Source organism: Clarias gariepinus, chromosome 28, assembly GCF_024256425.1.
Source record: "Clarias gariepinus isolate MV-2021 ecotype Netherlands chromosome 28, CGAR_prim_01v2, whole genome shotgun sequence".
Lineage (NCBI taxonomy): Eukaryota > Metazoa > Chordata > Actinopteri > Siluriformes > Clariidae > Clarias > Clarias gariepinus.
This window is the reverse complement of record NC_071127.1, coordinates 17,003,582-17,017,616: the sequence shown is the minus strand read 5'-3', so window position 1 is coordinate 17,017,616 and position 14,035 is coordinate 17,003,582. Positions and strand designations below refer to the sequence as shown.

The following is a 14,035-nucleotide window of genomic DNA, read 5'->3' as shown; positions in this document are numbered from 1 at the left end:
ATTGTGTGACCATTTTGATGATGGGTCGGTGCCGGTGGCTACACAGCACAATACACAGCATTGTGTGTTGTGACACATTCCTACCGTTAATCACTTGGCCCTTGTTAAAGTCACTCAGGTCTTTACGCCTGTCTGTTTGTTTTCCATCAAGCACATCAAATACAAGAACTGACAGTTTACTTACTGAAGCAGGGAAAACACAAAAATGTACAGGACCAGGGTTGGAAACCAGTGGTCTAATATATCCTACTGTAGATCTTGACGTTTGCATGTGTTATAATGATATAACCAGTGTCATCAGTTCGCTTCATCTGTAAGTAATCATGGGATTTTTTAAGTATCAGTGCAGTTGCTGATCTCCCGGTATTGTTCAGGCTGTTCATTGATGTGTTTAGATACATATTTTCATTTAATTCCTACATCAAAATGTATTGACTACTAATTTAATCATGATTATATATGTTTTTTCTTTTGTCTTAGTTGCTGGGTTCTATGGGGTGTAGGGTTAAGGATCTTTCCCAAAGACCTAATTGTGGTGACTCGGTGGTGGACGTAAAATATTAAAGACATTTAGGCCATAAACACATTACCATCCTGTAGTGACTCAATTCCCTTTTTACCCTAATGTGCTACAGATCTGTGCCCGTATTCACAAAGCTTCTTAGAATTCGTTCAGAGAGCTCCTATCTTAGCCTAAAATGTCCTAGCTGGGAGTCTTAGACTAAAAGTGATTTAGAAAACTTCTTAGAGCAACTTTGAGTAAGGAAAGTACAAAAACCTTTATCTTAGTGAGGGGGTGTGGTCGACCCCGTTGCTAGGGATGATGCAGCAATTCAAGGACTGTGATTGGTTGATAAAAAAAATCTCTGACCTCTGGAAAGATCTTGTAATACACTCTTTGTGAAAATAGAATACATGATATCATAATGTTTGTATAGACTAAATATATTAAAGTTAATTAAAACAGCCAAATGTTGACAATATGTCTACTTTAGAAACAACCAATTACCACACAGTAGTTACTACATTAAAGTTTTTACATTTATTTACCGTGCTGATTTTATTATTACTTTTATTATACCGTTTCAGATTGATGGGAGCAAAATGGCCGACCTTTTACCAATTTACATGATAGCATGTTTTAAGTTGCACTTTTGGAGATTATGTAGCGAACAATCCAAGAGAGATGTAAGGAAGTAAAACAACAAGAAAACCAAATGGGACAGAAAAGCAGTGTTTTTTTTTTTTTTTTATCTTTATGTTCAGTATTTGGAGACTATTTCTTTTTTCCACCATTTTGTCCTCTGCTATGGAAACCCCTAAGCCTCTTAAAAGTCCTCCTCTCTACTCTTAACAATTTTTATCTTAGGAGCTGTTTTTAGGGCTAAGATGTTTCGTGAATCATTTTTATCTTAACTAAGATTTAATCCTAAATTTAAGGGACAATTCCAAGAAAATGTCATAATTCTAAGAATTTTCTTAGAATTTCGTCACTACTGTAGGCTAACTTTTAGGCTTAAGAAGCTTTGTGAATACGGGCCCTGGAGTTGCTCTGAGAAGTTTCCTAAATCACTTTTAGTCTAGGACTCCCAGCTAGGACATTTTAAGCTAATATACAGTAGGTGCTCTCTGGGGGAAGCTTTGTGAATACGGACCCTGAACAGTTTGCCAATCCATAGCAGGACACACACACACACACACACACCCACACACACACACACACACACACACACACACACAATAGACAATTTGGGAACACTAGTCAGTATAAACTGCATGTCTTTGGACTGTGTGAGGAAACCGGAGTACCCGAAGGAAACCCATCATGCACGAGGAGTCCATGCAAACTTTCTACACTAATAGAAAATAGTGTATTTTGCTAAATATTATAGTCAATAAAGCAATTTGAATTAGAAATAAAGGTCATATTATTGGAAATGTTCACAGCTGACATACTGTAGCTTCACATTTAGATTAAATTAGAGTAAATACAGCCAATACATAGCATTGGTGATGAAAAGTGTCTCACCTACCTACTGTAAAAAAAAAAGGTAATTTTTCAGATAGGATCATATAAAACCGTTTTTCATATGACTTAATGCTTATTTTCTTCTGTTTTGTAAATATTTATACACATTTATATTTTTATCAGTGTTTCAAGAAGAAACACATTTGCTTAATATAGTTTCTTTCCCTTTTATGTCCGTAGTGTCCAGAACCTTTTTGAATTTTAATCTTTTAGCGAACTTAACTGTCATTCAGATGAAACTTGGCTGATTAAGATTTCACATAAAAAGGACATCAATCTGAAAAAGTGTATTATCCTAAAATGCAAAATTGTTTATTTATTGCAACATACATCTATGGTAACATACAACATGGTTACGGACACTACAGATTTTTTTCTTTTTAACCCTTTTCCCAAAAAAACAACTCTTTTAAGCAACAATTTTTACATAATTTTTTTTCTTACAAAGAAATATGAATAATTTGCATTTGAAATTTTTGTTTGTTTAAGTATAACGAGTAAGGCAGCATGGTGGTGTGGTGGTTAACACTGTCGTCTTGCACCTCCAGGGTCCAGGTTCAATTCCCGACCAGGCTCAATTCCTGTCTCTCTGGGTGCATGTTCTCTCTGTGCTTGGTGAGTTTCCTCCAGGTACTCCGGTTTCCTCTCAAAGATATGCAGGTTAGGCTGATTGGTGTTCCCAAATTGCCTGTAGTGTGTGTGTGTGTGTGTGTCCTGCGACGGATTGGCACCCTGTCCAGGGTGTACCCTGCCTCGTGCCCTAATAGGGCCTGGGATAGGATCCAGGCCCCCACGACCCTGAATACAGGATAAAGCGGTATGGAAGATAAGTGAGTATAATGCTAAAAAATTTCCATTTTTGGGGCACATATAAAATCATTTCCCCAAAACAGATAAATTTAGCAACTTGAAATTTTTAGGGAAGCAAGATTGGTTACTACCATGTTGTTTAAACTTTTTTTTTTTTTTTTTTGTTTTTAAACGTTTTTTTTTAATATGTATGACATAAAAAAAAAAAATCAGCACCACCAACAATACTGTGTTTTGGCCAATAGTGTTCTTCTAGCATCTATTGGTGTGTTACACCAAGAGTGAATAGGAGAGTTCTGAAAAGCTCATGAAAGCAGGCACAGCATGGTAGTGTACACTAATTCTACAAAAGGAAAAAAAAAAAAGGTGTCCCGCTTGTTCCCATGGCAACTGCATGCTTGTACCTGATAATGATTGTAAGATGTCAGTAACGGCAGTTCGACTCTTTCTACAAGCAGTGAGACACAAGCACGGAAAATTACGCAGCTCCTTAGAGCATCTACTCAGAGAAACATAGGTATAAAGTCAGAACCATATATATATATATATATATATATATATATATATATATACACACAGAACAAATTATCTAAATAAATAAACACACGATACTGCATAGGAGTCATTCAGGTACTGCAGCATTTCTTCATTTATGCAACATTTAATAAAACATATTTTCCTATAGCATACGCATGGCATCATTTACAGTCATGTTCTCATAAAAATACAACAGGATCTTACGGAAACCAAACATTTATAGATTCTTTTCAATGATAAAGTATGTGTCCTCTCAAAACACTGTATTTACATAAATGACAAAGTGTGTATGTGTGTGGGTGCGCGAGTGTGTGTGTTTGTGTGTGTGTGGAGAGAGAGAGATTGCATGTATTGCATTCTAAGAGAATAGGCCTACATCAGAGTGTTCACTTTGTCTGTTTAATCCTTCTTAAAGCTGCGTTGCCATGGACACCTCTGCATTCTCATGCAGCTCCTGGCTTGCTGCATGTACATATGCAGATCCATTTCAACACCCCACCTACCTGTAGTATTCAAATGCAAATCAGTGTGAAATGTTGATGTAACATTTGTATGAAAAAAAATTTAATAAATGAATACATTCACATTCGTCGGCACACACCACGCTTACATAGTTACTACTCGCACAGCATTCACGGTTCGAGATGGAAAAATGATCAGATGGCCGTTACATAAGTAGACCAAAAAAAAAAAAAAAATAATAATAAGAGTAAGTGTTTCCCTGCAGTTATGCCTGAACCTGAGGAGAGAAGCAGAATAAAGGGCATCTTGGACTATAATTTATTTACAAAACTAAATACAACATTTTTTATTTTATTTGTTCGCTTGTTCCTTTTTTTATTGCGATTTGATGATTTGAATATGTTTAAATAAACACTTGCTTATTATATGGTTGAGAGCTGCTTTAAAATCTAATCGAATTCAATTCCAGCGCTCCTATTCAATCATCAGTGTCTCGCTACTTTCCTTAGTTATTAAAAATTAAACCACATATTTAATTTCTTAATATTTCATTAACTTAATAAATAGCACGTTTGTACTATTTAACAGTTACTGCTTTCCCCTTTTTAAACGCTTTTGAATTTATTTTATTTATATTTAATTTTTCAAACACTTTTAATAATGGGAATTGTCGCAAGAAATAAATTAGGATAAATATATATATTTTTATTTTTCCTGATGTTCTCTCTAATTAATCTAATTTCCACCCGTAATTAGGGCACTCCCCTATCAAGGCTACAACTACCAGTCAGGGACGGCCGAAGACATGAGACAGTCATGTGACACCAGCCAATCGCATCTTTTCCAACGGCGCTCTTACAAGACAGCACTAACCGCTCCTTACACTTGAGCATGAGCTCACAGACTAGATTCCATATAGTTTTAATATATAGGAAATATCCTCATTTGCATGATATCAGATACTATGATCAGTCCCTGGTATATATGTGTGCTAGAAGGCTGAAATATCAATATGACTTTTTTTTTAAATGTTTTTTTATATCCTCTAGAAGTGCAATCACGTCAGAAATATATATATATATATATATATATATATATATATATATATATATATATATATATAGACATCCTTGGCTACACATGTGGCCATTATTTGGCATTAAAATACTAACAATTAGAAATATAAATAAAAAAAAAATCGTACTGGTTGAATGCATTTGCAAAAAAAAAAAAAAAAAAAAGATAATTATAGTTGAAAATTCAATTAATTTATGTAATATTAGATTGTTTTTAATCAAACAGAGAAAAACAACAGAGTAATATCACTGCAAAAATGACAGCAGTTGAAATATTCTTCTAGTCAAATGTTACTAAAATGGCATGTGAAGAAATTCTTTGTTCTATTCTTTGTTCTATTGCCAGTTAATTATGCTCCTTTTAAGAAATAAAGTCCTAAAAAACATAGAACAATGGTCTCCCAATACGATGAGAAATTCTCACTTGCCATTTTAAGCACATTTGACCAGAAATGGGCTTAATAGCTATTTGCTTTGTTGTAAACTTATTTTATTTTAGTTTTTATTTTAACTATCTATCCATCTATCCATTCATCCATCCATCCATCTAAAAACCTCTGTAGTCCAACTAGGGACCGTGGTGGCCAATAGTGATTAATATTGTACTGTACTTACTCCAATTTTTACATACCGTGGTAGGATCTCGTGTCAACATTTACACACGCATTCACACATTTCAGACAATTTGGAAATTAGCCTAATCTGAATGTCTTTAGACTGCAGGAGAAAACCCACCAAGCACGGGGAGAACATGCAACCTCCATGTACACAGACCCAGAGGTGTGAATCAAACCCGGACCCTGGATTCTAACCTAACTGTTGTAAAGGAGTACATGAACTTTGATGGTAGAACATTCCATGGCTTGTTTACACTCACACGAGAAGTTATTATTATTAAATGTGGAAAATGTAAAACTAAGTCCTCGTGTACCTCTTTTATTTACTTCAGCGTTCTTGAGGGTCCAATTGTAACCTTCAGTTTTTATACAATGTAAAATTAGTCCTTATAGAAATAGTGTGCATGCATCATCTGACTAAATGCATCATCTGATTAAGGTTTGATTAAAAATAAAATCCTAAGAATTAACAAAGATTGTAAAAATAAGCTATTTTTTTTGTAGAGAATAATGATATAGCACTCTTTTCCCAGAAATGTCAACAAGTTTGTGATACCAATGACATTGATGCAATCATTTAAAACACTGTCTGATCTGAATAAAAAAAAACTGTGAGATAACACATGGAACAGAGCAATGTTTGAACACAATCCTGAACATTTATGGATTTTCAAAACAAAACAAAACAGATTGCTCACTGATGTTTGGAAAGCATCTTACTGCTTCTAGCAATATTTCCATAATAAAATTATCATAAATTATTTTAAAAAGATAGATTATTCTTATTTACATTGTCAAGCTGCCTACAAAAATGCCTCTTAATTGAGTTCTTTGGGTTCTAAGGGTTATGAAGCAGTAGCAGCAGCCTGCTTGGCCATTTAGTGACAAGGGTCGAAGGGGTATTTGGTAACTCCTCCATGAAGTTCCACAATGGACTCATTCCAAGCGATTACGTCTCCAGTGAGGTGGTTGGAACAGGAGGCTTGCTTGTCTATTTCTTGAAAATTAAGAACTCGTGACCATACCTGTAGGTCTGACATTTCTCCAACAAATGATTGTGTGGCATCAAAGCGGCCACCGAGAGTATCCTGTTATTGTTCAGAAAAATAGTCAGGAAAAAACATTGCACATTTTAACATAGATTAATGCTCTATATGATGATAAAGCTTTCTTTTAGTTACCTGTTCCTGTCCCAGAATAAAGACTCCACCTGGTTTTATGGGATGCCAGGGAGAAAGATTTTCCCCAGAGCCCCTTTTGACTCCATTCTGATAGGCCTCCCACACTCCATCTCGAGTTGACCAAGTCACACAAAGATGGTGCCACTTACTGTCATGCAGGGACAGAGGTAAGGTTACAGCCTAAAAAAAATGAGATAAAAAAGAGGGAGCTTTCATAACTTTTATTTTTCTAAATCCTTACAGAAGATACAGTATATCACCAAAGGTCTGTGGACACCCGAGCGTCAAAGCCATATAAGGGCTTTCCCCAAACTGTCCCTAGCCCATATTTTCACCTTTTTTTTTTTTTGCATATGGGATCAGAATTGTACGGTGGCCGAGAAGTGCAAAACAAAATAACAAAACTACAAACAAAATAACAAATTCAAAAACAAAATAAAAAAACTAGAAACAAAATAACAAAACCAAAAAAAAAACAGAACCTAAAATTACAAATCAGAAAACAGAATAACAAAACCCGAAACAAAATAACAAATTCACAAACAAATTAACGTAAACGAAATAACAAAACTGGTAAAAAAAAATAAAAATAACAAGACCGGAAACAAAATAACAAATTCAAAAACAAATTAACAAAACATAAACAAAATAACAAGACCGGAAACAAAATAACAAATTCAAAAACAAATTAATAAAACATAAACAAAATAACAAAACTGGAAACCAAAAAAATATATATAACAAGACCAGAAACAAAATAAATTCAAAAACAAAATAACAAAACCTAAACAAAATAACAAAACTGGAAACCAAAAAAGACCGGAAACAAAATTACAAATTCAAAAACAAAATAACAAAATCGAAAAATAAAATGCAAAATTCAGAAACACAATAACAATCCAGACAAACCTAAAAAGGTGGGTATAGTTTTGAAGGAAATTCTTATAGCTGATTGGACAAGACATTTGTCACTTAAGATATACAGCATTTGAATGATTGCGAGGCTGCAGTACTTCCTGTATATCTTAAGTGACAGATATCTTGTCCAATCAGTGGTAAGGTGTTAAGAATCAACAAACCGGAAAAAGTAGGTGTGGTTTGTAAAAGAATTCCTGACAAATTTAATTTTATTTCATTTTATTCAACTGTACAAAAAAAATTGGGAGCAAAAAATGTCAAAATGACATTTAGATAGTCATTAATTAAGAAATAGCGTAGATATATGTATATGATCACATGTTTTTAGGGTTGTTTCTAGTTGTTTCTATGACCAAAAAATACTGATAATACGAGTATTTGGTAAGTTTGACATTTACAAATTTTAATAGTTAAATAGTTAGTTTTAAAAGTAATGATACCCCTGGTTCTACCTGACATATCCAAAAACATAAATGCACAGTTTGATGTCTGAAGGCTTCCACCACAACTCATCAGGATTTCTGTATAAGTAAGTTTTTCTTTTCTGTTTTTTAATCAGACTGGGTTGAGCATTGATGTGTGCCGCTAAGGTTTTAAGAAATAAAAATGGAAGAATAAAATTGGTAACTTTCTTTTCATTATTTAAGGTGGAGGTATAAGAACGTGTAGAGGATCTTAACCTAACCATGCCGAACGCTTTTGGAATGAACTGGAAAGCTGGCTTCAGCTGATATCAGTGCCTGACTTCACTAATACTCTTCTCACTGAATAGATAAATCTGCATAGTAATTTATTTATAAATAGTTATTATAAGACTAAATTTATGAGATTTAGAGACTAAATCTGAAATACGATGCTTAAAACCTCTTAATGCCTATAATATTTGGGTACTCACAAACATTTGGCCTTACAGTGTAGTGTTTAAAGCACAACAAATCCTGCCCTCTTTAAAAAACTCATAGGAATCTCATTGAATTTTCAAACTAAAATAAAATTTAAGAAAAATTCCAATCATATTTTGACAAATTACTTTCCTCCAGCAGGTTTCTTAGCAGTCTAGCTCCTCCTGGCTTCTTTTAGAGCCAAGACATTGTCATCGAAGTTGTTCTATAGCTATGATCTGAGCATTAGGGAAAATATAATGCTAAATTTTCATGGTAACACTGGAAAATGGAAATGCCATGTCCTTACTTTGTCATTCACCAGCAATTCTATTGGACTGTTGGCCCATTCAATTATGACCAGCTCATTAGCCTGTCCAGGAACAGAGTAAGAGAAAGGAGTGCCTATTCCAGGGCCTGAACCCCCCTTTAGCCAGAGGCAGACTGTAAGCGCAAAGATTTCATTGAGAAGAGTCCGTTTGATCCGGCCGTACATGTAGTTAGTGTGCATGGGGAATCCAATTTGAAAGCCATCGGGATTTTTAGGTCTCTTGTGGTTTCCTGTAAAAAAAAGCACAAAACTGTTATTAATCTATTAGCAAGCTATTGAATGCCAACTGTTCAATCAATTGTTCATTTTAAGACACCTGTTTCCGGGGACCTGTGATACAGATGGCTCAGCACAGAATCCAACTTATTGTACGATCCCCGCGATCTAGATGAGCTTGGCTTATGAGGGCTACGGCGCTGGTGGCCATAATCAGCGTTGCCATGGTGACCACTGTCGTGCGGGTTTAAGTGATGGTCATCATGATGTTCATTCTGCTGGCTGTCATGGTGGTCATTATTGTGATCGCTACGATGGTCATTGTGGTGATTATCATTATTATTGTGGTGTGTGCCGAGCTGATCATAATGATGGCGATAGCGACTGTAATGGGGGCCATAGCGGTGGTTGTTATCATGGTCATCATGGTGCTCTCCTTGGTGATTATCATCGTGATTATCACGATGCCCATGCTCAGATTGGGATGCGTGGGTGGCATAGTCATGGTGACCGGCATAGTGACGATGGAGCTGTTCTTCAAGTGCATTAATTTTGCGCTGCAGAAGATCTTTCAGGGAACTAGAATAGGTGCTAGATGAATTCCTTGCCTGAGAGCAGAATACATATAAAACAAACAAACAAAAATAAATAAATAAATGGACAAATATAATATCTTTATAATGATGATACATGATCAAGATGCTACATTAACATACAAATACTAACTTTAAGGGAAAAGTTTTGGTAAGGGTCCAGAGAAGAATTCACATAGGCATTCTGTTTACTTTTTGCCATTATCCATACACAGTAATCCATGGCAAGAATGACAAATGCAAAAAACAAATCATTTTTATGAAAGAAAATAATAATAATAACTAGGATCAACACTTTCAGTTGCGCTTAGACATGCATACTGTTTGTTCGTAAATTCAGTATACCTTGGGACATTTTAGTTTTTGGTTTGACATATACGCTTACAGATAAATGGACAACAATTTTTTAATCATTTGTAAAGGCTTTGTTTGTTCCTAGGAGCACAGGGGGGTCCATTATTATAAAATGGAAGACATTCATTCTTTTATCCTCACCTAGAACGACGCAACTTACTTACATTTATACATCTGAGCAGTTGAGTGTTCAGAGCCTTGCTCAAGGCCTCAACAGTGGCAACTTGGTGATGGGGTTTGAACCTAGGACCTTCTGGTCAGTAGTCTATCACCTTAACCACTGAGCTACCTCTGCCCAACGAATGGAGAAAATGGAAGGTGTCTGGAACCGCCAAGGCACTGCTTAGGCACTGCCAAAACTTATTAACCAAGCTTTAAAGACCTTGATCAATAACGTGACAAAAAACATGTGGTCAAAAACAATGACCACTCTAAGAGAATTCCTGCGCAGAGATTTTTCATTCAGAGAACCTTCTGAATGAAAAATCCCCATTAATAAAACCCAGGGCAGGAAGTGTTTCTGGACAGAAGCAACTTCTAAGTCAAATGCATGTGGTAAGCACAAAAAAGGATTTGGAGAGAATAAGGGAAAACATTCTCTGGTCTGATGACACAAAAGATTATTTATTTGGGCTGAACTCCAAGTTCTACATCTGGTCAAACCATGGAAACTGAGGCATGCTTCCATAGAGACCTGGACTATACTGTTGTGTGCATTTATTTTCTCCTCACTGTTTTTCCTTGTGAGCAGTTTGGTAAAATAATTCTACCTAGCATACCTCTAGTATGTGAGGATCACACAAGGGAATATGGACATGGGGAATTAGCAAAATCCAGGTGGATACTTTAGTATTTGTAGAAGTACTACATAATAGATAAGTAAACTGAATACTTATCTACATGAGAGAAGTTAAATGTATGACATACATTTACGGTCTGAAAACTTTATGAACCCACTATGTGTGAAAGTAGTACACTAGGATAGCTTAAGCTTAAATAAGACTCTGGTTTTAGGTATAAGAAAGGTGTACAGTAAATAAAAAACATATTTGTCTGTAAGACATTTTTGTCTAGAATAAGCATATATGTACAGTACAGTGTCGTATATGTTTATGTCAACACGTAGAGAAGCTCGATGACATTTAAACCAGCCCCTCCTTTTCCGTCAACCTCCTTCCGCTTATTAGAGCAAATCCGGCTTACTCGATGCCATAGTACACCACGATTAATGGCTCATCAAGGTGGATAAGTATAATTAGTTAGGATACTGGCAAGCATGTCATAGTACCTGGTTACAGCTGTGGTATATAAGCACATCCTCCCAGAGATAGGTGTAAGTGATAAAGATTGAGTCATATTTTCCGATCATATTGAAACAAACACTCATATCCTTACAGTATCTTTACTCAAGGGAAGTGTTTTCTTTATGCTTTCTTCAACATTTTCCTGATGAAGACGCGAGTTTGGTGTGGAAGAACTTGACTAGCCTGCACATAACATGACCTCAACCTGAGAGAACACCTTTGGGATGAATTAGAGCGGAGACTGTGAGCCAATCTCATCCAACATCATTGCATGATTTCACAAATGCTCTTTTGGGAAAATAGTCCAAAAATCCCATAAATCTTGTGGAAAGCCTTCCTAGAAGAGTTGAATCTGTTATAGCTGCAAAGGATGGGCTAACATCATATTAAACCCTATGGATTAAGAATTACTCAAGTTCTTATGCATGTGAAGGCAGGTGATCAAATCCTTTTGGCAATATAGTGTATACAGTGCAACTAATTTATTCTATTCTTGATACTGTATACTACATAACTAAAGACTAGAAAAGCAAACTTGACCCACAAATAAATGCAAACCTGCAAATGTTCCAGTCTCTCTTTCAGGGCCTGTAAGGTCTTCCCAGCCTGCTCAGGAGAAAATCCATGTTTCCCTAGAAAAGGTGGCTTTCCTCTTTGATGGTCATTGTGGTACCCATTGAGTGGATAGTGGAGATCGGAATGATGGTCACTGTCATACTGTGAGGTTTGGTGAGAGCCATAATGTCCATGGTGGTCTTCATTGTGATGCCTACCTGCACCCCTCCCAAAGCCCTCACAGAGTGTCAGTTTTGCAGTTAACTCCCGTATAGTTTCTCTCTGATCCAGAATGGTTTCCTTTTGACGCACTAGGCTTTCCCTCAAGTGCAGAATTGTAGCTTTTGCTTCATCAGACATGCCCCCTCGACTGCTGCCGCTGCTGGTAGCACTGTTGGCCAAGCCCCCAGTTAAATGTCCCTTTCCATGTCCATTAGTGTGGCTATCGACACGACCATTGTTCTGTGCAGTAATGCTAGGGTCATGAGTAACCCCATCTGGGGGAAAACAACTTGGATCAGTGTCAACAGGTAGGGGCATGCAAACTAACTTGGGGTGAGCTTCCCAATCGTATTCAACTCCTGGTACATTGCTAAGTCTCACTGAAGATAGTATTGAAAATATTAGAAGTGAATAAAGTGGCAGAGGTAGAGAACAAAGTCCTTGAAACATCCGTGCCCTTTGCATATTGTCTGTGAATACCAATGGAAAAGGACAAATGGCTATATTTGTGTCCTTAGCCATTATTTAGTTCAGACTTAATCCTTTATTCAGTTGTAATTTATCCAGCCGATGCACTTGATGCACTGGAGGAGCTCATACATCCATTAAAAACTGCCTGCCAGAGTCTGTGAGTCACAATCCAGTATAGTATTATGATACAGGAAAGGTAGGGATGGTGCACTTTTGGACCACAAACAAGTAATCGATTCCTTTGTACACTAGATCTTTTATGTCTGGCATCCAGTTAATCGTTTCATTTCCAAATTCTTTTCATCTGTCACCACCAGTATAGTCCTGTCAATAACACAGAAGACACATTATTAAGAATGACTTTATCTCAAATCAAGACAGAAGCTTGTACAAACCTACAAACAGGTTTATGACCTAATGGACTATAACTCAGGAAGAAGATAGCGGATTAATTAATACATTCAAGTAGTTGTTTTTTTTAAATCCCTTACTCATCTGTGCCATCTACACCACTCAGGTGTATGACATGAACAGATGAACCGTAATCAGATTACAGGTCTTACAACATGATACTGTACAAATACTGTAACTAGGGATGATTTTCAAAATAGAAAAAGCAGTCAAAAAATCCTGTATGGGCAGGTAATGTAAAGTTTACAAGACAGATTAAAAAGTAATTCTTTATAAAAAGCATTTTGAAGTACGCATAAGGTCAGAATCATAATAATAAGAAGCAACATAAAATGAGGCAAAATGAAAAAACCTCATTACTAGAAACACTACATGAAAATAGTGAAGCGTATTAGTGTCCTCTGTTCATTCATCATGCTTACTGTTAGTTGGAAACTACAAGGATATTTAATATTTCGATTTCTTTGTGTGCACTGATTTTTAATGCACATTTAATGCACTTACCATTTTTGTGCAATAGTTTAAGCTCCCTATTACTTTAGCTCCCTATTACTGCATCATGCACCTCTTACCATATATAAACCCTAAATTGGAACATATATACAGTCAAGTCCCTTACATACATGTTACAGAGCATTCATGTTACGAACTTTGGAAGATTTAAACATGCATTTGCGCTTGTTCAGTCGCAGAAGTTACCTGCATGCAACCTGCATCCTAGGATGTCCAAAAGTACAGTAAGCATAAGGGGTGTAAAATCTGCTAAGAAGCTTCAACAATAAAGATGAAAACAAAAGTAAAAATAATTTTGACTTACAAACAAATTGGACTTACGAACAAGCTCATAAAATGGAACTCATTTGTATGTAGAGAATATATATATATATATATATATATATATATATATATATATATATATATATATACTGTAGTATATGCACAATGACTACACTCTTGTTGGCCAAAAAGCCCAGTTCCCGCTTTTTGTTTTTTTATTATTAATTTTTTTAAAGCTATGGCTTCAAAATCGTGGCCTGCCATGATCCAAAATGCCCTGCCGTCATTAG

General features: G+C 35.8%; 1 protein-coding gene across 1 annotated transcript; it reads right to left on the bottom strand.

Moving 5' to 3' along the window:
- Nucleotides 1-6,310: 6,310 nt before the first annotated feature.
- si:dkey-14o18.2 (neuronal pentraxin-2) lies at nt 6,311-12,832 on the bottom strand. The gene is made up of 5 exons (XM_053490056.1): nt 11,868-12,832; nt 9,159-9,666; nt 8,822-9,072; nt 6,713-6,892; nt 6,311-6,619 (listed from the first exon to the last, which is right to left on the bottom strand). Exons 1-5 carry the CDS (start codon nt 12,606-12,608, stop codon nt 6,410-6,412), a joined length of 1,890 nt encoding a protein of 629 aa, XP_053346031.1. The 5' UTR covers nt 12,609-12,832; the 3' UTR covers nt 6,311-6,409.
- Between the last annotated feature and the right edge of the window lie 1,203 nt (nt 12,833-14,035).